General features: G+C 42.5%; 1 protein-coding gene across 10 annotated transcripts in view; it reads right to left on the bottom strand.

The window, feature by feature from the left end:
- The window catches only part of slmapa (sarcolemma associated protein a), an 82,197-nt gene extending 57,975 nt beyond the window's left edge, over positions 1-24,222 (bottom strand). For all 10 annotated transcript variants that reach the window (XM_083938996.1, XM_083938993.1, XM_083938990.1 and 7 more), the window contains exon 1: positions 22,510-24,222. In XM_083938996.1, the coding sequence (XP_083795122.1) occupies positions 22,510-22,707 (198 nt within the window). In that variant the 5' untranslated portion in view covers positions 22,708-24,222. The remainder of the gene's footprint in view (positions 1-22,509) is intronic.
- Positions 24,223-27,124: the final 2,902 nt, after the last annotated feature.

The following is a 27,124-nucleotide window of genomic DNA, read 5'->3' as shown; positions in this document are numbered from 1 at the left end:
GCATCGCTATGACGTCATCAATGCGTGTGACGTGTTACGGCGTGATGACGTATAGGCAGCAAGAAGCATTCGCCAAGGCCCAGGTAGTGTGAGTACAAACGGCCTGGGGGGGACAAGTACCCTAAAACACGGGGCACGGTACGGATGGACAGTGTGAGTGCGCCCTTAATCTGACCTGCAACTAACTTATTTCCATTATTGAGTCATCTACTTAAAATTTTGGGCTTTTTTTGTTAAATAAGTTGTCACCCATCACCAATACATCCCCATAGAAAGACTGGAACCATCAAATGTTGAATGTCAAATATGAAAATAGATGGCATACAGTATATCTTCCTTCTCCTCTCTTTCTCTCTTTCTCTTCTCTCCATCTGTGTTTCTGTATCAACGTTCATCCTGCTGTTTCTCTACTTCAGCTATTAGTGATTAATCTCCATCCCCATTAACAATTATGTAACAAAGACAATTTTCCTGCCAACCTTACAAAATATTGGTTTCTATTAATTTCAGAACTGTATAAAACAATATGTACAAGTCACATTCACCTCACTTGGCGATGTGATTAATTAAAATAGTCTGCTGCTGTTGTGCTGAGTTCAAGTGCAAGACGAGAGTGTTTGCCATCAAAACAAAAAAACATCTTTGAAAAATATATTTTCGAGAGCTCTTTGTATTCGTAAGACTAAAATAATTCTAAAATAGGAAGAAACATTTTCCATAAGACATCACACAAATGCATCACTTTTCAACGCAATCTACACTTGGGACACTGTCACCAGTACCAACATTCCTGCACCATTTCCACCCACTAGCAGAATATTTCTCTGGGAAACACTGCATCCCTTTATCCCTCTCTGTCCTCCTCCTCCCTTTCTCTCTCTCTCCATCTCCCCTCCCACATTATTGTCAGCTAAACTAATGCCATGTAATTGTGTTTGGATATTTTTATTCACCCTCAGCATCCAAATAAACAGAGCAAACCGGCCGCCAGCCAACAGGCACGACAACCACTTAACCAGTCAGCAGGTCGGCACATGACACCAGTTTGGTCGGATACTGCACACAAACACACACACAAGTTAATAAACAGACAGACTCAGGCCGTTATTTATCAAGTCTCTCAGATTCACTCGTAGGAGTTAAACCTGAAGACCATTAAGAGATCGATACCTAATGTGCATCCAAAGTGAGTGTATTTTTCCACAAAACAAAGACTGTGGACTGGTCAAAGTCTATCTGCAGTTGATGTGAAGCGTTAAGCTGTCAACTCAAGAGGGTATATTACAAATGTATTATTGTCCCCTCTGATACTAGAAGGGGTGTAATGATACATCATTCTGGATCAATCACTCATTCACTCCTCTTCAACCGCTTATCAGGCATCGGGTCTCGGGGGCAGCAGCTCTAGCAGGGGACCCCAAACTTCCCTTTCCCGGGCCACATTAACCAGCTCTAACTGTGGGTTCCTGAGGCGTTCCCAGACCAGTGTGTTATGACCATAGGTGAGGGTAGGGACGAAGACACAGCAGAGGCTGCAGCCCTTCTGCCCCGTCGGTATCTTTGTGTATCTTTGTGTGTATATTTCTGTGTGTGGGAGGTTTGTGTTTTCATAGTGTTTCTTTGTTGGTCATGTTTTGTTTCGTTTTTTGTTTTGCTTTAATTTTCTGTAAGGCACTTTGTGCTACTGTAAAAAGTATGAAAAGTCCCATATAAATAAAGATTGATTTGATTTGAATCACACCTCACTCGAGGTCTCCATCGTTGCCCACATGGGCATTTAAATCTCCCAGCAGAACTATGGAGTCCCCTACTGGAGCCCCATGCCAGACTCCATTCAGGGTCTCCAAGAAGGCCGAATACTCTGAACTGCTGTTCGGTGCATCTGCACATACAACAGTCTGAGTTTCCCCCCTACCACCCGCAGGCGTAAGGATAGTAACCCGAAAAGCTGGGTCATGACCGAAAGGACAAGGTTGCGGGTACAAGCAGCCTGAGAGATAGGGTGAGAACGACCCTCTCATCCATCGGGGTAAACTTCAACACCACAGCGCTCAGCCGGGGGTTTGTGAGTATCCCCTCACCCGCCTGGCGCCTCAACCCTAGGCAACTCCAGAGAAGAATAAGGTCCAACCCCTATCCCCTATCCAGGAGTCCAGAACCGAGACTGTGCGTGGAGGTAAGCCCCCACCAAATCGAACTGGTAACACTCAACCTCACCTTCACTGCCACCCATGCAGCAGGTGTGACTCGCAGGAAGAACCGCTGGGGTCGAATGTGTACCCAACCCCAAGTGGCAAACAGGATGGATAGCGGGGAGGTGCCACGTCACTTCTTCGGGCTGTGCCTGGCTGGCCTTCATGGCAAACCGGAAACCAATAAAGAGCCCATCAACAGTGCAAAACCTTGTGATAGTTTTTGCCTTATCATACACACAATCTGTCACAACAGGTGGCCCAGACAGAGGGCCCCAAGCAAAAAAGGAATACTTACAGGAAGCAAAAACTGTTTCAAGTACATATGGGCATGGAAGCAATGTTTAAAGATGAACTAATGTTTTTATCTACACAATATCTTTGAGAGGAAGCGATGAGTATCTTTAAAGAAGGTTCTGTACATCCTGTACTTCATCATCAAAGACGTGAAGATTTCCATACAATGATTTGCTACCTACTGGGAAGTCCTAACAGGTCAGAACAGCTCTGCTGCTCTCCTGCATGTAAAGATAGGATGACTGTCCTTGGTTAGGAAAGATAATAAAATACTTTTAGGCAGACTAAACATCTGTCACACTGACAATCTTGGGCCAGTCAGGACATATTTCAAGCTCTGAATGGCTTGATAATAAATGTTTCCTGAACCCTCATGGCCCTCCAGAAAATGCTAAAGCAAAGTGCTTTTGCCAAAGTAGGTAAATCTCTGCACAAATACTGCCACTCAGCAACTTTAGTCCAAAAAATATCACCCTCAATATGATCCGAATTACCTGAACACTCAACTGAAATATCCCAGCTTTACACACACACAAATAAAAACAAACAACCCATTTCACAATTTGAAAAGAATCACAATTTCTTTTTGCTTTGAGTCTTGAGTTATGTTGTTTGTATATAACCTATTCAATTATTAAAAAATAAAATAAAATGGAATGAGCATTAATTAATTTGTTTAGGAGATTTTTCATTTGGCCAAGTATAATAGCCAAAACACATGTATGAAGGTTTACATGGTAAATGGACTTATAGAGCTCCTTTCTAGTCTTCTGACTACTCAAGGTGCTTTCACACTACTTGACACATTCACACAGACATTCACACTGATGGCAGTGGACATCTACATGCTTCTAATCTAATCTAATCATTCACACACATTTACAAACCCATGCACAGCACAGGGAGCAATTCAGGGTTCAGTGTCTTGCCCAAGGACACTTCGACATGTGGACCGGGGGAACTGGGGATCAAACGGCTGATCTCTTGAATGGAGGACGACCGACTCTACCACTAGGCCACATTGCTCACCCTATCACTAAGGGCGTACTCACACTGTCCTTCCGCACCGCGACCCGGGCTTTAGGGTACTTGTCCCCCCTTCCTCTCCCCAGCCCCGTTTGTACTTGCACTACCTGGGCCTCGGCCAATGCTTCTTGCTGTCCATACGCCATCACGCCGTAACACGTCACACGCATTGATCGCGTGTATGTGGCTTTGTTTACAAATCTTTCCACAGACCTCTGAGTTTTTGTGCGTCTTGTCGACTGTTATTGAATATTTTCATCGATCAAATCTGCAGTAAACACTCCACCTCCGCATCACACCAACGTGAACCTTTCACCGCCATTGTTGTTGTTGTTAAATGTCCGCGCATGATCCGTCCTTCTATTTTCTATGTCTGAACAGGCGTACATAACGCTACTGCCATAGGGCTCGTACACGTGCGCACGCTCGTGCTCGTACATGTGCAAACGGCTCCGCTAAAGCCCACCTCTTTCAAGCGGGCCGTGGACGGTTTTGGCCCCGGCCAGAAGGACAGTGTGAGTGCGCCCTAAGAGCAAGTGATACATAAACACAGCAGCAAGAGACGGAAGTCTATAATAAAGAATAGCTGGAAATAGGGAATACTGTCAACGTAGGGTACATACTGATGCAAAAGAGAATTTACTGTAGGAATACTGGAAGTAGTGGTGCAGTAAAATGTCAACATCATTTTTTATTATACAGATGAAAGATCAGAAGTCAAAGCCCCGGCAGTCAAGTGAAAGGTCAAAGGGTAAACAAAGAAGAAGCCATGGAAGCTGTGTTAATAATTACTGGCAGTAAAAGTATGAAGAGGCTCCATTGTAAAGCTGGATGTCAAAAGATTGGTCACACCACAGGGCTGGAAGTGAGGCATGGGATTTTCCTCCATACATTTTATTAAATGAATGAATCTGTCACACTGAAGGAAGTGAGTAAAGCCTGGTTTGATAACCTGTTATATTAACACTGCTCTTGAGCAGAGAAGAAGGTGACAGTAGCCTGTCAGGCAGAGAAAGAGAGAAATGGACAACAGTAATGACCGCCTTTCACACATGGAAGTTGTCACGCTGCTGCGTTCCTCCATCTGTTTAAACAATGTATTTTTAGCATTCACACATAGGCCTCTCTTGAACAGGTCCATGTTCACCGATCGAACTAGAGATGTCCTGATACGCGTCCTTAACATTAGGAATCTGCAGATACGGTCCCATCTAATATTTTCAATTAAATACATCAATATAACAGGGCAACCTTTTGGTGCAGGTGTCTGACCCACTGAAATAACATCAGACTACTCAAGTGCAGAAGTAGACAAAACACAGTCGGGTAAGGATCAGGGTTTGATCTGCCTTTTATTATCCGATACCGGTCCATTAAAACATGTCTAGAACAGCACCAATACAGATTCTTAGGCATCGCCAGTTCAAACCTAATGGCCCCATTTTGGATACTGCCGCAGTGCTCACAAGATATTTGGCAACTTCCACATGAGCCGAGCCAGAGCAAGAAGATATGTATCATGGACGTGGTGAAATATAGCTCGGAACAACATGCCATTAAGCCGTCCTGTTATCTCCTCATCAGCGGAGTGGAGTGAGAGCGAGTCTTTGATTTTTAACTCAAAGTTTACTTGGGGTGCTTTGTAAAACTGGCAGAGTATTTACAGGTTACAGAGAGTGCACGTCTGAAAGAGGCTGTAGATGGAGAGAGTCTGTTGATCCCGGTGTGTGTCGGCGCAGAGAGCCAGCTGCCTGAAGCTTGGACTCTTGCCACGGTTTCCAATAGGCAATTTTCTACTACTGGCAAACAGAAAGAGGGTTTTATCAGTCAACATGTGAGCATATTCCTGCAGGACAGTGCACGCATTTCCTTGAAAGGATGAGCGTTGGTGATTTAACCAGCAAGAAAAAACAGGTAACTAACCCTGTATTTGTGTTTTACCTATGACTCCTAAACAGTATGCCAGAGCTTTTGATGCTATTCCATCTGGTGTACTCATGTTATCCAAAAGTTACGTCTGTTTCTGTACTTGATGCTCCCTTTACTGATGTAACTGTGATGTAACTTCCTCAAAGATTTGTGTGGTTAATAGGGTGAAAGAAGTGTCATTTAAAATGATTCATCGGTTACCCGGTTAAATCCTTCTCTATCGAATTCAAATATGTTGATCTAGATCTGAAGTGTGTCCTTTGGGACTCCCATACTGAGACTGTTATTCATCTGTTTTGGAAATTTGAATATACCCGTAAACTGTGGCAAGATATTTGTAGATTAATTTTAGATGATATCTGCTGTGAGTTTGAGCTCCTCTTGCAAAAGGTCCCTTTTGGCTTTGTAAAGACTGACGCTCCAGCTAAAAAAATATAGTTTTTAATTAATATTATTTTAATTTTTGTAAAGTTTTACATTCAAAAATGTAAATTTTCCCCATGTTTTGTGTTTCCATGAAGTAACTGGAGGTTTATTTCAAGTCAATATCCTCTGCTAATAACAATAAAGTTATCAAAACTATAAATATGTGCTCCCACTTTAATATCTTTAATTTAATTTAATTTCCAGTGCTCATGTCCCCTGATGTATCATAATTTTGTTCCCCTTTTTTTAAAAACACTTGAAGCAAAAAACTGACACTCCAGCACAGAAAGAAACACAAAACAGATGGGTTAAGAATTTGTCGGACAGAGATCTTACCCACCCAGGGAAGGAGGTCTAAACCAAGGGCTTGAACTTTGCCATGACACCAAAAGAGGTCCCCATAGTGGAGTTGATCACAGCTACAGAATCTGCTATAAAGACAAACAACCTTACTGGAACTGAGGCTGAACAGCTAAGGTTAAGGGCGCACTCACACTGTCCTTCTGTACCAAAACCGTTTTTTCAGCTAAAGCCTAGTACGTTTAAGCAGTGTGAGTGCACCCGTTTGAAAGAGGTGGGCTTTCACGAGCACCAGCAAGAGCGTGCGCACGTGTACGAGCATGAGCACGAGGCCTACGGAGGTAGCGGTATGTGCGCCTGTTCGGACATAGAAAATAGAAGGACGGACCATGCGCGGACATTTAACAACAACAACAATGGCGGCGAAAGGTTCGCGTTGGTGTGATGCGGAGGTGGAGTGTTTACTGCAGATTTGGTCGATGAAAAGATTCAAAAACAGTCGACAAGACGCACAAAAACTCCGAGGTCTACGGAAAGATTTGTAAACAAAGCCGCACACACGCGATCAATGCGTGTGACGTGTTACGGCATGATGACGTATGGACAGCAAGAAGCATTTGCGCGAGGCCCAGGTAGTGTGAGTACAAACAGGGCTGGGGCGCGGGGGGAGAGGGAGGGGGGACAAGTACCCTAAAGCACAGGGCGCGGTGCGGAAGGACAGTGTGAGTGCGCCCTAAAAGTGTCAGCAGCGTTGTCCCAAGCTAAGGTCCTCCCCTTCAACCTCACCATTGAGGAGAGAAAAGCAGTAACAGCACTAAGCAAAGACCACAACATCACTATCCTTCCAGCAGACAAGGGTAGATGCACAGTTGTTCTCAATACAACTGATTATCAGGCAAAGATCTCTGCACTACTCAGTGACTCGAACACTTACGAAACTCTGAAACGAGACCCTACCAGCGGTTACAAAAAGAAGGTTACAGAGTGTCTACAGCCAGCAGTGGATACGCGATAAAACCCTTCACCTTTTGCTGTATATCAGGCGCGACAACCCCAAACACAACACGTTTTCATTTTTAACACTGTTTAAAGTAGCAGCTGGAGCGCTTTAGGTCGGTGGAAGCTGCCCTTGTTCCACCCAAAGGTGTCTTGATGCCTGTTGTTTACAAACATTCAGAAATGGCTTATAAAAACTGTAATTAATTTGATGTTTAAGAGTTAAATATTAAAGAGGTCACTTGAAAAAGGGTAAACTGATGATATAAAATTACTATTGTTGAGATAATTCATGAATAATTGATTACATTCATGGTTAAAAGTAATTGTCTTAATTCATATTTATGAATTAATTGTGTGTTCATGTATTTCCTTGATTGTTTGGTGATATATTTCATGTTTAAACTGAGAAGATGATGAAATCTCATAAGAAACTGAGGCAGAATCAGATTAAGTTACTTACAATTACGCACTTTCTGTGTAGGTTGTTTGTTTTCCCTTTGCTAGCCTGAAGTACTGTCCAACAAATAAAGAAAAAGAAGATTAAGATGGCGAGCCCAGCCCAGCGATTCTGAGAGAGAGAGAGAATTGGAGACGCAGTGTGGCGAGCTGCAGAACCTAGCTCCACGACTCCAGCTCATCTGAATCTCAGAATCTGAGAACAGATACGACACACACACACTGCTCACCTACCCAGGTAATAGTAGTGGTAATTACATTAATTGAGGACAAAAAAATTTACATTGATCCACAGAAAACATGCATTGGATCCTTCTTGAACTGAACTCAGGGCGCACCCAAACTGTCCTCCCGCACCGGGCCAAAACAGTTTTTCCCGGTAGAGCCTAGTGCGTTTGACCAGTGTGAGTGCACCTGCTCCGCGTCTAGCTGCGGCCAGCTGGCCGTCCACAGCCCGTTTGAGAGAGGTGGTCTTTTGTAGAGCGCGTTTGCACATGTACGAGCACGAGCGTGCGCACGTGTACGAGCACGAGCACGACACCTACCGCGGCTCTCACGTCATTTTATGTGCGCCTGTTCGGACATAGAAAAAAAAAAAGAGGGACCATGTGTGGACATTTAAAACAATGGCGCCGAAAGGTTTACGTTGGTGTGATGTGGAGGTGGAGTGTTTACTGCAGATTTGGTTGATGAAAATATTCAAAAACAGTCGACAAGACGCACAAAAACTCAGAGGTCTACGGAAAGATTTGTAAACAAAGAGACGCATCGCCATGACGTCATCAATGCGTGTGACGTGTTACGGCGTGATGACGTATAGGCAGCAAGAAGCATTTGCGCGAGGCCCAGGCAATGTGAGTACAAACGGGCCTGGAGGGGGGGAAGAGGGAGTGGGGGGACAAGTTCCCTAAAGCCCGGGGCGTGGTGCAGAAGGACAGTGTGAGTGCGCCCTTAGAATACTGAGCAGGAGAGCTCGGTTTCCTTGGACTCTTTGTTTTGTTTTTTATTTTACGGCGCCTTATTTTGGTAACAAGTGTACAGCCAGGCTGTTGATGTGTATTAATTGTTTTGCATTGATATTAAAATATCATCTGTTCAAATACCCACTCCTTATTGTGGGCCACTTCCTGGTGCAACTCCTACCAGACCTAGAGCGAGTGAGTGTCCCTTAAATCTCAAAGTTAGGACTAAAGGTGCTACAGTGAGCAGGCAGATATCAGCTGCTTATTGAGATAATACCGATTTTAGAGGGGAGAAATTCACCATTTACCGATATGACGGCTGGAATGAAAATGGCCTTTTCTATGTTGTTTGTACACCGATGGTAATCAGGAAGATATTTAACATTATTATACATTATACATGAAATGTATCACATTGTCAACTGGTTTTAAAAGTGAACACTGAGAAAATAAAGCATAAGTAAAAATAAGATAAATAGCTAAATAAAAAGGATGTTCACTATCGGCTATTTAACCCCCGGAGGCCTACGCCTGCGCCGGCGCGTCCAAGTGATGTTTTTTCACTGTTTATATCAATATCTTAGCGATTACACAGCGTACAAACGTGATCTTTATGTTGCTGCAGACGGCAGATTCTCCTCTTCCGCATTATTTTTACTGCAAACTCATAGGTCACTGGCACGGCCAATTAAAACACAGGAAAGAGCACTTGTGACTGACAGTGTGTGGCTGGTGGACCGTGGTGCCCGCCATCATTTTCTGTAACTAACCAATAGACACTCAGATAATCCCTGAAGACCCACCCACAACCGTCAGCAAGTTAGTCTGATCCTTTTACTGCATCCTGACGCTGGCAGCAGATCACAACAGTGGAAAACACAAGTGCTGTTCTGCAACTGATTTGGCCACGGCGAGAATTATGGTGCTTCTGTGCCACAGGGTTGATTCCTGCGACAGAGACGAACAACAGAGATCCATCTGAAGATGAGGAAGTGTCTGTACTTCACAAAAACGATGCGTAATTGTGACCACATATGCCAAAGTGTGCTTCTGTGCACAATGCGTAAATTGGTCTGTGTATCAAAACTGACTGTCCATTAGTAAAGTATTACTCTGTCATAGTTTTTTAGTTTTGTATTATTGATTAGTGAGCTTCAGTGCCAGTAAAGGGCCGCTGTGGCTGCAGGTTTTCATTCCAACCAAGCAAGAACACACCTGACTCAACTTATTCAAACACCTGAATCTTGTGAGCGACGTTCATTGTTTATGGTCTGATTAGCAACTTGAGACGCGCGGTTGGAGTTGAGAGATGACGTCTCTTTAAACAGATATCTGCATATGAATACAAATAAGTAATAACGAAAAGCTCAAATGTCGTCAGACAACAGCCCGTGGGTTCCATGATTGCATTTCGGCCGATGCGTTTCGCCTCGTTTGCTCTCCACACGGACTGTGTACGTGTATGCAACCAAAGCATGCTCAAACATGATTTTTAAAACACTACTCGGACTACAAATGGAAACCAGATCCCTTCCACATCCCAAATCTTGTCCCGTTGCCTCCAGATTCTACATTCACATGCAGAATCAGTTTATAGGGACTACAAGACAACGTTCTATGAAGTGACCTTTATCTGGATAGAAGATTTTGACCATATCACCCAGCCATACATATATGCCACATGCCAGGTTTTAGCATCTTGTGTTCTGGTGGTGACTTCGAACAATAAGCTCATAAAGGCAGATTGTGTCGACACTTTCCTCCTTCCTGTCTAAGGAAGTGTTGAAAAGCTGAAGACTCAGGATGAGTTGCTTCACCAGAAGAAAGCACAAACTGGTTCACCTGTCGACTGGAGTTTGTTCTGGTCGACGTGTTCTTCTTGCTTTTTGACGACGACATTCCTACCAGGCTGGATAATGTTCAGCTGCGGTTGGTATGTTAATCTTTTCTAACGTTCACAGGACACTTTCACTGATTTACCAGCCTCCACATAATGGTTGGTGTAAAAAACAAAAAAGAGTGGTGCAACAGATGTATAGGTAGTAAATAGGCTTTACCACCCCCTGTGTTTGTATCATGCATTCACAAGTTATGGGACCTTCATCTAGCTCAGCATGTTTAATTATAAAGTTCCAGACGGTAAAAGTACCACGTCAAACACTCACACCCCCAACAGAAAGTTAAAAAGGTGTAAATGAAGAAAAATAGATTTTACACATTTTGATATTACAAAATCCAGTATCGCTCTGATGCTTTCCCTTCTGTCAGCCATAGGATTTGGTGTTGAACCTCAATACAACAAAAATATCTGAAATATCTCCATGAATTACTGTCCAGGCACTGTGAGCAACAATTAATCGATTAGACGATCGACAGAAAGATAGCTATTTTGATAAGTGATGAATCCTTAAATGGATTTTTCATGCAAAAATGCCAGAAAATTATGTTTTTAAAGCTCCTAAATCTGTAGATTCCTGCTTTTCTCTGTCTTATATCATATTAAACTGAATATATATTTGGGTTTTGGACAAAACAAGACATTTAGGGCGCACTCACACTGTCAAAACCGTTTTTTCAGGTCAAGCCTAGTGCGTTTGACCAGTGTGAGTGCACCCGCTCCGCGCATATCTGCGGCCAGCCTGAGAGAGGTGGGCTTTTGTAGAGCGCGTTTGCATGTGTACGAGCACGAGCGTGCGCACGTTTACGAGCACGAGGCCTACGGCGGGTCTGACTTCATTTATGTGCGCCTGTTCGGACATAGTAAATAGAAGGACAGACCATGCGCGGACATTTACAACAACAATGGCGGTGAAAGGTTCACGTTGGTGTGATGCGGAGGTGGAGTGTTTACTGCAGATTTGGTCGATGAAAATATTCATAAACAGTCGACAAGACGCACAAAAACTCTGAGGTCTATGGAAAGATTTGTAAACAAAGCGATGCATCGCGATGACGTCAATCAATGCATGTGACGTGTGACGTGTTACGGCGTGATGACGTATGGACAGCGAGAAGCATTTGCGCGAGGCCCAGGTAGTGTGAGTACAAACGGGCCTGGGGCGCGGGGGGAGAGGGAGAGGGTTAGTACCCTAAACCCCGGGGCGCGGTGCGGAAGGACAGTGTGAGTGCGCCCTTAAAGACTTTGAGAAATTGGGATCAACATTTCTCACTATTTTCTTTACATAGCAAAAGATTAATTGAGAAAATAATTGGCAGATTAATCGATAATGAAAATAATCATTAGCTGCAGTCCTGAGGAAGAAGACTGTCAGCTGTTTCCAAATTAATGCAGGAAATGAAAAAGCTGCGCAGACCCACACCTTTCGCTTCTTTTTTTTCTATTTGTCATACAGTGAAATTCATCAGGACTAGTTTTAATTTTGCAGTTCAGTGGACAGAGGACACAGGTTTATGTATTAAAGCAAGAACGAGTTATGATTAGACAATTGATTCAATCCGAGAATCTAATCATGAGATTCCCAAAGAGTCACACCCTTTCTCCACACAACACTAAATCATGGTGTCCTGCTGCGGTATCTGGATGCAGTATTTCCTCACACCGAACACACACACGCACAATGCCAGAGCTGAGTTTGCCTTTTCCTGCCAACAGTGTCTTATTCCTTCACACTCACACAGGTATGAGAGGGCTACAGAGCTGTGTCCTGCCCGTGTGTACCAGCGTTCCTTTGCTGCGTTGGTATTCAGACTGAAGCCATTACCAAGCCTTGGCGTACTGATACCAGACAACAGCTCTGCCCTCAGCACCGCTCTCCATCGGCTGCCTGGTTGACTGACTTCTCTCTGGTTATCTTTATCATGAACCAACTACCCGTGCGTGCAACAACAGACTAAAGAGGCTGGTCCAAAATTATATTTTTTGGTGTATCTGCCCATCCCTGGTTAACTAAAATATGTGTCAACTAGCCATAAAACTTCCCTTTGTCTATAAAAACAACAAGCATTATTTGACTTTGTGTTGAGTACCTGCTGAACACGCTGCAGCTCACTGAACTGGCGTCGCTGTCATAAAAACATAAATTTTTTCTCACCCCTTATATGTAAAGCGTCACCTCTACCGATTTTCTTTTAACCCTACTTCCACCATGCTCTTCGTTTTTCCTTTGAGGTTGATCTACTCCAGCAATGTGCTGCCACACAGACTTGCAGACTCGCTTTGCAGTTAGCGCAAAATTCTCCTCTGTGATATCCGGCTCTGTAAGCTACCTAGATAAATAAAGGGTAACCGTTCCAACTGTGGACAGCGAGGGTCAATCGAAGAACTGCTATAAAATGATTTATGGGTCATATGTTGCATGTTGCCACCAGTGTGCGAAACAAAACGTAGTCGTCAATTTATGTGTTGTAGTGATGAGATTTTGCACTGAAGTAGGGTGCTAATTTTGGAGCCTGTGGATGATGCTGTACTAAAATCCTCCCCTGACTAACTGATAAACTCTCTAAGTGTGGCATGTATCTTGCAGTGGTGTTAGCACAGTGAGCAGTGAGCCTGTAGCAATGACCACGTATGTTTTGCTTAACCATCAGTGTTTTCATGGACACCATATTTACACTGAAATTTTAGGACTGAGGCAATTCCAAATACATGGCAACACTCATAGCTGCACAGTTTACGATTCTCAACATGCAGCTATTCATCATACGCATTAAGTTTGAGCTCACTGAATGTTACCATTCATTCACACCAAAAGCGATGGAGGCGATGAAAGCATCAAGCTGCCATTCAAAATCAATGTAAATGACGCAATCACACGCAATGTCGCTTCGGGCGACGAGTTCTGAGCGATAAGAGCTATGCGATGAAGTATCCATCGCAGGTGTTGAAGCTGAAGCTGTGCAGTGACAGCCAATCAGCTTTGAGATTGCGGTAAGCGTCACCATGTTCTCTGTGAAACATCCAGGGGCTCACCGGGCTCATCAAAGCCGCCATTGTTGCAGTCCTCGGGGGAAACCAGACTATTCCTGTGAATATAATATAATGGATACAAGTATGAACTGTGGGTGGCAGTGACGTGCCTTTAGGCATCTAGTCTGTCGGAAATCCAGAAGAAGAAGAAGAAGAAGAAAGCCGTCAGTGAAGAGTGGTCTGATCTACCGGAGACCGGGCAGCACCTGTACAGCTATGGAGGTTAAATCACTGACGGCCTGATCTCACTACAACACAACGGCTCTTTTAAGAGCCACAAAGCATTCAGACCCCTGTTAGCACTAGCATCACTGCCATTTAGCACAACAGCAAAGTAGGCTGAGCCGGGGGTTAGCTTCAGTTAGCTAGCCGCCTCAGCTGCTACCTGCGGCAGATGCGATGATCAAAAATGTGACAAATATGAGCAAGCAACACCATACTTGCGTTCCAGGCGATTTAATTGTCCGTTTTGGTGTGAATGCACAGTAAGGAGGCGCTTGTGTGTGTGTGTGTGTGTGTGTGTGTGTGTGTGTGTGTGTGTGTGTGTGTGTGTGTTTTCTCATTATAACCTAACATCTACGCTGTCAATAATGTAATCTTTCCCCCAGCACAAACAACACTAGATGAGCGTCTGATGAAAGATCCTGGAAAAAGAATTGCCCTTGGTCTGACATTCCAGTTAAAACTATTTACTTTAGCCTTAAATCAACACCACAGAATTATAAACCCTTTCCGTTAGTACATAAATAAGGCTGTAAAGTGTTATGAACACCAGACACTGAAACACACTAAAAACCAAAACAGATGGGTATTCTATAGGTATAGTACGTTTTTCCAGAGGGTGTCACAAAAGCAGAGGACCTGTTACTACCAAAAACAAAGGATATATCTTCCAAAATTATTTGCATAACGCTTCGTGCTTGTCAGCCCACCTTAAGGGCGCACTCACACTGTTCATTTGTACCGTGCCCCGTGCTTTAGGGTACTTGCCCCCCCTCCCTCTCCAGGGTCATTTGTACTCACACTACCTGGGCCTCGCGCAAATGCTTCTTGCTGCCTATACGTCATCACGCCGTAACAAGTCAGACACATAGATTGACGTCATCACGATGTGTGGCTTTGTTTACAAATCTTTCCATAGACCTCAGAGTTTTTGTGCGTCTTGTCGACTGTTTTTGAATCTTTTCATCGACCAAATCTGCAGTAAACACTCCACCTCCGCATCACACCAACGTGAACCTTTCGCCACCATTGTTTTAAATGTCCGCGCATGGTCCCTCCTTCTTTTTTCTATGTCCCAACAGGCACACATAAAATGACGTCAGAACCGCCGTAGGCCTCATGCTCGTACACGTCACACGTACTTAACAAAAGCCCACCTCTCCCAAACGGGCCGTAACCAGCAAGCGTACCGCTCCTAGGCGCGGTACGGTTGCACTCACACTGGTCAAACGAAGTAGACTTTAGCCGTGAAACGCGCAGTGAGTGCGCCCTAACACCCTTCACTTTGATTAGCAGGTAGCATACAAGACACAAGAACTTGGCTTGGGTCTTGAGCAGCTTTCGTACTTATTATAGACTGTCCAACTGTACACACTGCTACATAAGTTTGACAAAAATATTGAAACTCCAATACTACATTTCACAACAATATCCACAGTTGATAGTATTGGAAGTACTGAAACTATGGATTAAAAGAAAAATCAGATTTTCAACCCAATGCTGCTCAGATGAATTAATGGGGGGGTGATCCTATTTGTGTGCCATTTCCTTTTATCCTTTTTCCTTGGTGCAAAAATGTGTAGGTGGCGCATCAACACCAGTGTTTCCCCTACCATTATATTAGGGGGGTGCCACACGCCACAATCACATCTCACTAACCAGTTTCAGGGGCCCAACAGCACCATATCACAACAGAAGTCATTTAAGAGGATAATCTATAAAGGATACCTTTCCTATAGAACAGGTCTATATCTTGTCCTTAAACAAACTAAATAGCCTCTTATTTACATGACGACATGTCCTTTCTATCTCTATTGGTTGCATGTTTACTATTCTCCTCTGCTCTCTGTATCGTGTACGGCCGCACCGATGCGGACAAAAATATCTGCGTTTTTGAAAGAAATGCCCCCCCCACCCCCCCCCAAAAAGCTGTAAACCTAGGGGAAACACTGAATACTGTTTAATGACCTGGTTTTGTATACTGTACACTAACTTCCTACAACAGCTGGTCACTGAGTACATTTGTTGGGGACTACTTTCAGCACCGTATTCATACACATTTGGCTTTTTTAAAGCAGGAGTACTTTGAATTCAATGTCTCCATGTTGAGAAAGGTACTTAAATCGAACTTAGGACTGTGATAAACAACTCACATCCAACATTTGGGACACAAGCATGGTTTCTATCATTTTTGTCTAGCTTTCATGTAATGTAAACAAACTTCAGCTGTAACAGTAATGATAAAACAGATGCATGGAAGATGGACTTGGATGCACGGCAAAAACTGTTGTCTTAACGGCAAAAGCCATTATATACAGCTTTTATTCACATTTCTAGAAACGTTGTCTCAAAGTAACAGAGGAAGGAAGAAGTAAGCATCCATAAATGACACAGCACTGACATTTCATATGACTGTCCGTCTGAGAAACAGTCTGGTCCTCTGATTGGCTGGATGTCAGCTCCTCCAGCAGAGTGGATTCCCAAACGAAGGTCCCAGGACCTCTAGGGTTAAGGGAGAAGCAGCTGGCTCTGATCTGACCTTCCCATGGTGGCTGCTGCTTAAATAAGAACACACTTCATTATTTCCTCTAAGAGCCCTTGAGATATTCATCCCACCAGCTGTGTTCGTGTCAATTAGTTCATCCTCCCTTCACAGTAGTCTGTGTCAAGGCAACGGTCTCAGAGGGAGGCTGTGACATCAGCAAGCTACAGTACATAACATGTAATCACAGTGCTCCGAGTCTCAATCCTTAATCACATTTCAGTCTGGCTACGTAACAATAAAACTGGCCTATTATAAAAGATGCCTCATTGTTTCAGTCTAGTAGCCCTTTCTCTGACATACAGAAAGATAACATCAACGATAAAGCAATCTGTCGGATCACTGAGCCAGCTGATTGGTTCATCAATCACAGGATGCAACCAATCACAACTGTTTGTCTTCAGCGAACACAGACAAGATGGAGCTGAAAAACTTCTGAGCACACAAGAGTACCATTTTACTTTATTCTACTTTTTCCTCATGAAAGGTGTTCAGATAGCCATGCTCTCAGAGCTGGGCGATAATCCAATGTGATAATTTATCTTTAAATGCAATCGTATCGTTATGAAATCATATATGGTGATATCTTGATACACAATTACATTGTCTAATTGACAACAAGCACGACTCAGAAATTACTGTCTGAAGTACTATAAATGGCAGTTTTAGACGGATCTACATTGTCAAATCAATATAAAAATGTTTTTTTGTTTCTGTCGCGATTAAGAAAAACAGCAAACTGCATGATGATAGGCAATATTTAAATCATTTGGACGATGCTTCATTATCTGATCCTTGCACGTTATGTTCATTTTGCACTAAAGTTCTTAATAAAAGGAGAAAATACTCAGTATTTGTCAGGTATTAAATTCCCACAGGAGTATAAAAAAACAGGCTTTAATGTGTTTCATATTGAATTACCATAAAACCTGATCTATAATGTAATTGAGCCCAACTCTCAGTCACAACACAGAACAATTTAGTGGAAAGCAACACACTCAGTTTCAACATATTAGAGCAAAGTGAAACTGCCGTCTGGTTTTTGAACAAAAACTGCAGACTCATGTGACAAAGAATGTTCTTACTACAAGAGGAACCTGCGGTAATGAGGTATTGGTTTGGCAAGACAGGTCTATGTGCTTAATTCCCCGGAAGAGCTCCTCCAGTCACCAGCCTGTCAAACGCCTGAAGTTTGCAGACGACATCTCTGATGGGGATGAGTCTGCCTACAGGTGGGAGATGTGGTGCAGGGAGAACAACCTGGAGCTCAATGCTTCCAAAACAGTGGAGATGATAGTAGACTTCAGAAAGGGTGCAGCCCCACCGTCTCCCATCATCCTGCGTGACTGCCTCTTCCAAGGACAGGTGCAGACTGCAGCGTATCATTCGCTCTGCAGAAAGGGTGATCGGCTGTAACCTCCCTTCTCTTCAGGATCTTTACTCCTGAGAGCTAGGAAAATAGCTGCGCACCCCTCTCACCCCGGACACGTATCGTTTGTACTTCTCCCGATAGACCGCAGCCGATAGACCCGATAGAAGGCTGTGGTCTATCATGATCAAAACCTCCCGCCACCAGGACAGTTTCTACCCGTCTGCCATCAGGCGTTGGAAAAAGCCAAAGACTGAATGAAACTTATGGACCCACGACTCACATATGCATTGCACCAACGCCCCTTCAGAAAGGGTGATCGGCTACAGAAAGGGTGATCGGCTGTAACCTCCCTTCTCTTCAGGATCTTTACTCCTGCAGGACCCTGAAGAGAGCTAGGAAAATAGCTGCAGACCCCTCTCACCTCTAGACCCGATAGACCGCAGCCGATAGACCCGATAGAAGGCTGCGGTCTATCATGACCAAAACCTCCCGCCACCAGGACAGTTTCTACCCCTCTGCCATCAGGCGTTGGAACAAAGCTAAAGACTCTGAATGAAACTTATGGACCTACGACTCACATATGCGTTGCACCAACGCCCCCTCATCACTGGACACTTTAACTGCACACAACCTCCTGCACTACTTGTGTAAATACACATATGTATATACTTTCTATTTTCATGGTTAATAGTTTATTATGCTTAGGTTTATTTTTATGCTTATGTTTATGTCGGTTTCCATGTGAGCACCGTCAAATCAAGGGAAATTCCTTGTAATGCAAATTACTTGGCAATAAACCTGATTCTAGTTCTGGGGAGAGTCCTCTAGTATTTGGACCGAGTTCGTATTCAACATTCATTCAACACTGGTGAAATCTACTTCAGCAAGTTATTCAGCGGTGACCATGTTCATAATACAAAGTATACAAAAGTACCAGCTCAGACCTTTTCTGAGCCATAATTAACCTTTGGGGATGATATCAAAAATTATTGATTCCATGCGTGTATCCATTTATCCCTGAAGAGAGGAAAGGATGACGCTACTGGAGTCATTATAAATAGCTTTTGTTGTGTGCACACACACACACACACACACACACACACAGTATTTCAAAGTCCCTGCATGCCACATAGTTGGGTAATCCCTGTCTCAGCCTGTTCAACCTGTTCTACAGGAACACTACAGATAAGGTGAAGCTACACAATGACAGATGCTACAATGCACATATCTGATCTGCCGGCTTCAGATCTCAGATCTGTGGATTTTAAATAAATTACAGGTTGATTTTCCAGGCAAGGAAAATGTGACTGACTCACTCTTGCCATTTGTACCGTGCCCAAGCACGAATGACGGTTAAAGTCTAGTTTGTTTGACCAGTGAATGCAACTGTTACTTTCCCAGGCACAGCACGCTTGCCGGTCACGGCCCGGTTGAGAGAATTTGGTTTTAGGAAAACACGGATGCAAATGTACAAATACAAACATGCGCACATGTAAGAGCACGAGCATTGATGGCAGTCCTGAGACTTCTTATATACGACTGTTCCCAACGGGAAGTTTGGGGTTCCCTGCTAGAGCTGCTGCCCCCGCGACCCAACCCCGGATAAGTGGTTGACGATGAGTAATGATGAGTGATGTGTTCCCAACGACGGACATTTAAAAAGATGCCGCTGAAGCGTTCGTGTCGTTCTGATGCAGAGGTGGAGTGTTTACTGCAGATTTGGTCAGATAAAATATTAAAAAAGAGTTGGACAAAAAAAAATCAGACATGGGGTGAAGACATCTATAAGCAAGAAGGAATCGAGCCGAGGTTCTGATCATTTCAAGTAATGTGAGTGTAGGCGGGTTTGGGCCGTGGGAAAAGAGGCAGGGGGACAATCACGCTAAGGGTTAGGGTTAGAATGAACAATAGGGCTAGTACGGCACGGATCATCAATACCAAGTGTGAGTGCGCCTTAAGTCTACTACTACACTGGACTAAGGACTTCTTCAGTGGAAATCAACTGCGTTAAATTTTGTTTAATCTAGGACAGAGACTGGAGCATCCAATTGGCATTAGGGAACCGCATTAAGCTGGTTTAAGTCCTTTTATCAGATAGATCTCAGTTTGTACATGTTAACGACAAATCCTCCATGCACACTAAAGTTAGTCACGGAGTCCCACAGGGTTCTGTCCTTGGACCGATTATATTCACCTTATATATGCTTCCCTTAGGAAATATTATAAGAAAGCACTCAGAAGACCATCAAACCAGAAGAAACCGATCAGTTAGCTAAACTTCGATTGTGCATTAAGTAAATAAAAAGCTGGATGATCTGCAATTTTCTGATGTTAAACTCAGACAAAACTGAAGTTATTGTACTTGGCCAAGAAGGGCTCTGTAACACAATATCTAAAGATATTGTTACTCTGGATGATGTTGTGTTGTCCTCCAGCACCACAGTAAAGAATCTGGGTGTTATTTTTGATCAGGATATGTCCTTCGATTCTCACATAAAACTAACGACAAGGACTGCATATCTTCACCTGCGTAATATTGCAAAAATTAGGAAGATTGTGTCTCAGAAAGATGCATAAAAACTAGTCCATGCATTTGTTACTTCTAGGCTGGACTATTGCAATTCCTTATTATCAGGCTGCTCCAATAAGTCTGTTAAGAGTCTCCAGTTGGTCCAAAAATGCTGCAGCTCGTGTACGAACTAAAACAAACCAAAGAGAATATATTTCTCCTGTTTTAGCTTCTTTGCACTGGCTACCTGTAAAATCCTTCTCCTTACCTACAAAGCTCTTATTGTTCAGGCTCCGTCGTATCTTAAAGAGCTCATAGAACCGTATTACCCGACTAGATCGCTGCGTTCTGAGAATGCAGGGCTACTTGTCGTTCCTAGAGTCTCCAAAAGTAGAAGTGGAGGCAGAGCCTTCAGCTAACAAGCTCCTCTCCTGTGGAACCAACTCCCAAGTGTTATTCTGGAGGCAGACACTGTCCCCTTATTTAAGAGTAAAACTTAAAACTTTCCTCTTTGATAAAGCTTACAGCTAGGGCTTACGAGCCCTCAGCTATGTTGATATTTTTAAGCTGATTTTGTTCTGCTTAATGATGCAGCTATAGGCCTAGTCTGCCGGGGGATAATACTTTTCCTGATACTCTGAGCTTCTCTCCTCTCTGTCTGTATCATTCATGTCTCATCAATGCATGTTACTAATTCAACTTCTTCCCCTGAGTTGTTTGTGCTTTGTTGTCTCGCTGATCGTGGTGGTGCCTGCTGCCGTCGTCCTGCATGACGCTTCCTGCAACTATTATAACTATTAGTCATATAAACCATCACTGATCTTATAAACTATGGAATTTGTAGCCGTAGAGGCACCATCGGTGGTATGTCTCGCTGTCTCCTAGCTGCTGTTGCCGCTGCTCATCATTTAACATGTTTGACACCATAATTATTATCATTTTCATTTTCTATCACCTTAGCTGTGCTTGTTTCTACTATTCTGCTGTATTAATAAGTCATATTCACATTACTATAGATATTATTATAGTTACTGGAAGTGTGTCTGTTTCTGTCTTTGTGTCTGTCTTTGTCTCTCTCTGTCCATCTGTCCGTCTTTTCTCTCTCTCTCTCTCTCTCCTTCTCTTCCTCTCTCCGGTGCAGACAGATGTGCGTCCTCCACAGAGCTGGGTCTGTCTGACGTTCCTGTCTGTTATAGTGAAGGTTTTCGTTGCCACCGTACTCTACGGGGGAATTGTTGGGTCTATGTTAATCATAAATAAGTCATAGAGTGTGGTCTTTACCTACTCTGTAAAGTGTCCTGAGATAACTGTTGTTATGATTTGGCACTATAAATAAAATTGAATTTAATTGAATTTAACTCCTGGTCTGTCTGGATAATGAGTAGCTGTTATACTCTGCTCTATTCATTATATATATATATATAAATGTTTATATAAATTACTTTATACAGTGACAAAGTACTGTGTAAATGTATAAAAAGAAAACGACAGCGCCAATTTGATTAGCGGATTTACAGAAAATTGATGATCTATTTTCGTAATTAACTGAAATATAACTGGTAGAGTTTGCCCTTAAATGGTAATTTTCTTTTCAAGTTAGTTATGTAACGAAATGGTGCAGTTGAGAATAAGATAAAGACATGAAATTAAATGGGAATATAATGAAAATATCCCTAACAGACGACCTTTACTGGTTTTAAAACAGTTCATATTCAAGTCTCACAGGTAGCTTGTCAATTGAACAGCTTTTGCAAGACCATCTTCACGTAGGATAGATATTTTTTGCAGGGGGTGGAACATAAATCCAGAATCAACCGTACTTTATTTCTGCTCTTCCCAGCATGAGTAACAGCATCTGTGTCTTTCCATTCATAATCCCTTCAGTTTGGGGATCATTTCCCGTACTCAACTGGGTTTATGAGATACCCTCCAAGACCGATGTTGGATATGTCTACAAGAGGAAAAGCTCCAGAGTTTGAAGTTTCCCTCCAAACAAGCATGATGTGAATGTACCCTTAAACAAACTGAATCTGTTCATGCCTGAGCAGATTCGCTGGTCTTGCTTCAGGGTGTTCTCATGTATGTAAAAGTGTACGTGTTTGTGGCAGCACTGCTGGAAATTTAAATATGACTGAGAATTGTTTTGAGGTGGTCATTTGTGAAGAAGATACGGTCGGTTAGGCTTTTGAAGAGGCTTGTCTGCTGGAGAATTATGGTAAATGTGTCTAAACTATTCAAGTGTAATTGACTTTTCCACAGTTTAACACCAGAATCCTCTGAAGTGCCAAATGGAAGTCACTCCTGTTGGGAAAACACATCAACAAAATGTTATCTTGTCATCTTTTCTTACCTTTCCGGTCTTGTGGTCGAACCAAACCAGGGCATGATTCCTGGACAACACCTTGCAGTCAAAGGTGGCATTGTTCTGGGCCGGCCGACACCGAGCCACAGACCTGCCGATCTTGACTGGCTCATCCAGGTACACATGCCGCTCCTGGAATGGGTGCGAGTTGGGTCGGCAGGCGAACACAGCCAGCGCTGAAGGCATTGATTTTGGCTTAAGAGTATTACTCCAACCAGACACGAGGGACAGGTTTTCTTGATCCAGAGTGGCAGTCTTCTGAAGCAATCCCCAATGAATAATCTACAATATCTGTGGCCTATATGCAGGCCGAATTGTTAGTCCTCCAAGTTCCTAGGCACTACCTGTTTAACATTGTCCACTGTGCACAGCCCAGGCTGCACCACTTTCCCACTTAGGTTCAACAAGACTCTCCTGGGTTTGAAACAAATGAAAATAAAAAACAAACCAACAGGTATAAAAAAGACTACACATTCCCCTCACTGACTATCCACCAAAGCTACATAACGATACTGACAGCAGGCACTATGTACAGACCAGGGTGCCATATGTCAAGACATACATGACTGAGTATAGCACAGACAGCCTGGAAAACAGCCTCCCACGTCCATCAAACTATTACAGAACTGAAGCAGGCAAAAGGAGCCAGTCAGCCACCGCCAGACTTGATGTTTAGCCCCCAAGATAGCAACAGCTCACACCAGTAATTAACTACTAATTAAATGAGTTATGAATTCAGATAAAACCATCCATCTAATGCATATTGGGGGAAAGTTACCGATATTGTTGCGCACTTTCTACCTAGCTGTGTGAGGTCTTGTCTTGCACCAAGCTAACAAGCAGGCACACACCCCAATGTGCACCACGCCGGTCGGTTTACACACAGTTTAGTAATGTGTTATAATCTACTGGTCATTTACAGACATAATCTGAGTGACATTGTTGCTACCTGACGTCACCACTCCCTCCACAGAACACCTATAAAGGTCGCTAACGAAGACCTAGCAAGACTAAACGTCAAAACACACCCCTGAGGTATATTACACATTTATGTTCTTTAAAGCCAACTAAAGCAGCTCAGTTTCCACTCTTCGTCGTAATAAACTTAGAAACACTCAGCCTGGGGATGAACGGAGGGGATTAGCAGGTCTTCTTGTGCAACTAAAATGCTAATTGGCTAGCTCGCAAAGCGCTAACTCTTGGCCAACGGTTTTCTGGCGTTGTACCAGCAAGCTAGGCTAGGCTAAGCTAGGCTAGGCTAAGCTAAGCTAGGCTAATGAGTACTGACAAACTTACCGACCGGGTCTCAAATGTTTTCTCTCCGCCCCTCTCAACCAGTACGCTTACAGAGTGGAGGCGAAATGCCATCCCTGTCTCTTGAAGCAAATAAAAACCAGAAAGCTAGCCCGCCTTTTAGCCCTACAGGCGAACGTTATTAGCATGAAGGTGGTGAGCTAAATCAGGGGAGTTTCTTCTTGACTGCGGGTCCTCAACGCATCACACCACCAGCCCCGATTATCTATCCAGGAAAAAAAAAAAAAAAAACCCTCCGTAAAAGCGCACACTTTGCCGCTGCTGCCGTCGTCTGTCTCCAGTCCAGTGGCCGTGTTTTGCCACGACAGTTTTGAGTTACAGAAGCCGTCTCCAACCGACTGTTTTCTGGAAGGAATCTGGAAGAAGTTGTCCTCCTCCTCCGTGAGTCCCGGCCGCCAGACTGTAACCAGAGCGCAGAGCTCCGCAGACAGGCGCGGTGCGTTCATGGCCCCGAGTTCACATCCACCCCTCTACACCACCGCTGAGCGCATCAGATCTGTGCACCATACATGTAGAAATAAAAGGCTCATGAGAATGTTTTTTAGTTTAGTTTTTTATTTCGGACACGTGTGAGGAATAACCACATAAAGATAAATAATAATAGACAATAATAATAACAAAACAGAATAATATTTGGGTTTTTTGTGTTGTTTTTGACAGTAATAACACACAAAATAACCACAACATGTTTATTTATTTTTATAAATATAAATAATATAAAGATAAATAATAATAATAACAAAACAGAATAACATTTTTGTTGCTTTGGTTATTTTAGACATCAATAACACACAAACTAACCAACAAAACCTTTTTTTTATTTTTTATATAGTTAAATAATATAAAGATAATAAATAATAATAAACAATTATAATAACAAAACAGAATAATATTTCGTGTTTTTTGTTGTTTTTGAAAGTAATAACACACAAAATAACCAACAAAATATTTATTTATTTTATTTATTTATAAATTTATTTATATTTATTTATTTTTTATAATGATAAATAATATAAAGATAAATAATATGAACAATAATAATAATAATATTTTTGTTGTTTTTGTTATTTTAGACATTAATAACACACAAACTAACCAACAACATTTTTTTTAATGATAAATAATATAAAAATAAATAATATTGAACAATAATAATAACAAAGCAGAATAATATTTTGTGTTTTTTGACAGTAATAACACACAAAATAAACAAAAAAATAATAGTTTATTTTTATGGAGATAAATAATAATAAACAATAATAATAACAAACAAAATAACCAACAAAATATTTATTTATTTAACAGTTTATCATGTCCAAAAAGGAGTAGTTAGAAGATTAGGTTATTTAATACTACCCCTTCTCCATTTTCAGACTTTATCACATATTGAAACCCTTTTTAAATTTAATTAATAATATACAGTTTAGACACGTTGCCCCAACACATTTTTTCATTCTTTTATTTTATTTCAGTACATCTTTATATTCTTAGCTGAACAAACGTTAATTTTGTGACAAAGGCATCAAATTTGGTGCTATCATTGCTGAATACATGTTTAATGAACCTGGATATTGGGCCATCCAAGTTCATTTTTTGCTGACCCAACAGCTGCTGTTTCATGTTTTCAGCATCACAAATATAATTTATAAACATGTTAAAGTAACAAAATATTTATTACAGTTTAATAGAAAAGAACTGAAACTTTGTATAACATGTTATGAGATCTCAATATTAAGATTCACAGTCTGTGGCCTCCACTTTGGTTTCTATTCTTCTGTTGTGCTTCGATCACAAAATATACAATTCTTGTGATTTATTGAGCTAATTCGCCCCACAGGGGATGCACATTTTAAGAGGGGGCTACCCACACGTTTAGCGCCGGACAGGACGCCAGTCTAGAGCAGTAAACAGTTAAAGTTTTGTTTACCTGACTAAACGATATAGAAGTTATACAAACGTCAAAGCAATACTATGATATTGTTGTTGTGTTATGATACTTTTATATATATATATTCTTAATATCACAACATACTTTCCAGCATCTCTTCCAGTTTATCAATAAGAAAAACAAATGACAATATCTTACATTTCCATTATGAGGTGTTATCCAGGTGACTTGATTTACGGCCTGGGGCCGCAGGGTTGGGCAGGGTTGGGCAGGGTGACGTGTGGGGGGATCAAATTCTGCTTATGGCTCCAGAAACGTCCCCGCTGTGTTCTGGTGAAACCGACAGCTGAGACCAAATCAATGCTGGCAGAGACAGTAGGGCGGTCATGTATGGGAGGATAAAACACCACTTTGCTGCTCATTTTTTACTTAATCAGGTCATTTTGAACAGGATATGAAAACAAAAAACAACATTTATAGCAGTTAATTGTTAATGTTTCCAGTTCATGCATCTAAAGCGCAGATGCACCACAGTTAATAAAGTGAGTTTCCTTATAAGAGAGCCATTCTTCGCATTATGTGGTGCAATAAGAACACAAATCAACTATTAAAACCATATATTTTTAGGTGCATGAATAAAAAAACTACATTATTATAGCTACAAGCAGCTGAACTATCAAATAAGTCAGGAAGAGATTTAAATATTTTAACATTTTGGTTCAAAATTCACAGAATAATAGTTAGTAGATATTTCACAAATTGCAGTATAGCACCCCCATTGGAGAACTGATCCCACAATCTTAGCAGAGACTGGGTTTATCTGCAATGTTTAGTGTTTTTCCCCTTCATGTGGAGTTGTCTGTAAAGTATATTTTACTTTACCATGGTGACAAAACCCCAGGAAGTTACTGCTATAGGTAGATTTTGTTACAGTTGCACTGAGCCAGGCTATAGTCTCCTGCTGTTTCCAGTCCCTCTGGTTGCAGATTCACATTTATCCTGCACACACACACACACACACACACACACACACACACACACACACACACACACACACACACACACACTGCACACACTGCACACTGCACACACGTGAGTAGAAGGCTCTTAAAATCATCTCATCTCATCTTCAGCCTCTTATCCGGGGTCTGGTCTCGGGGGCAGCAGCTTTAGCAGGGGACCCCAAACTTCCCTTTCCCGGGCCACATTAACCAGCTCTAACTGGGGGATCCTGAGGCGTTCCCAGGCCAGTGTGGAGATATAATCTCTCCACCTGGTCCTGGGTCTTCCCCGAGGCCTCCTCCCAGCTGGACGTGCCTGGAACACCTCCCTAGGGAGGCGCCCAGGGTTCATCCTTACTAGATGATCCTGAACCACCTCAACTGGCTCCTTTCAACGCAA

Source organism: Echiichthys vipera, assembly GCF_963691815.1.
Source record: "Echiichthys vipera genome assembly, chromosome: X".
NCBI lineage: Eukaryota > Metazoa > Chordata > Actinopteri > Perciformes > Trachinidae > Echiichthys > Echiichthys vipera.
This window is presented reverse-complemented; position numbering and strand designations above follow the sequence as displayed.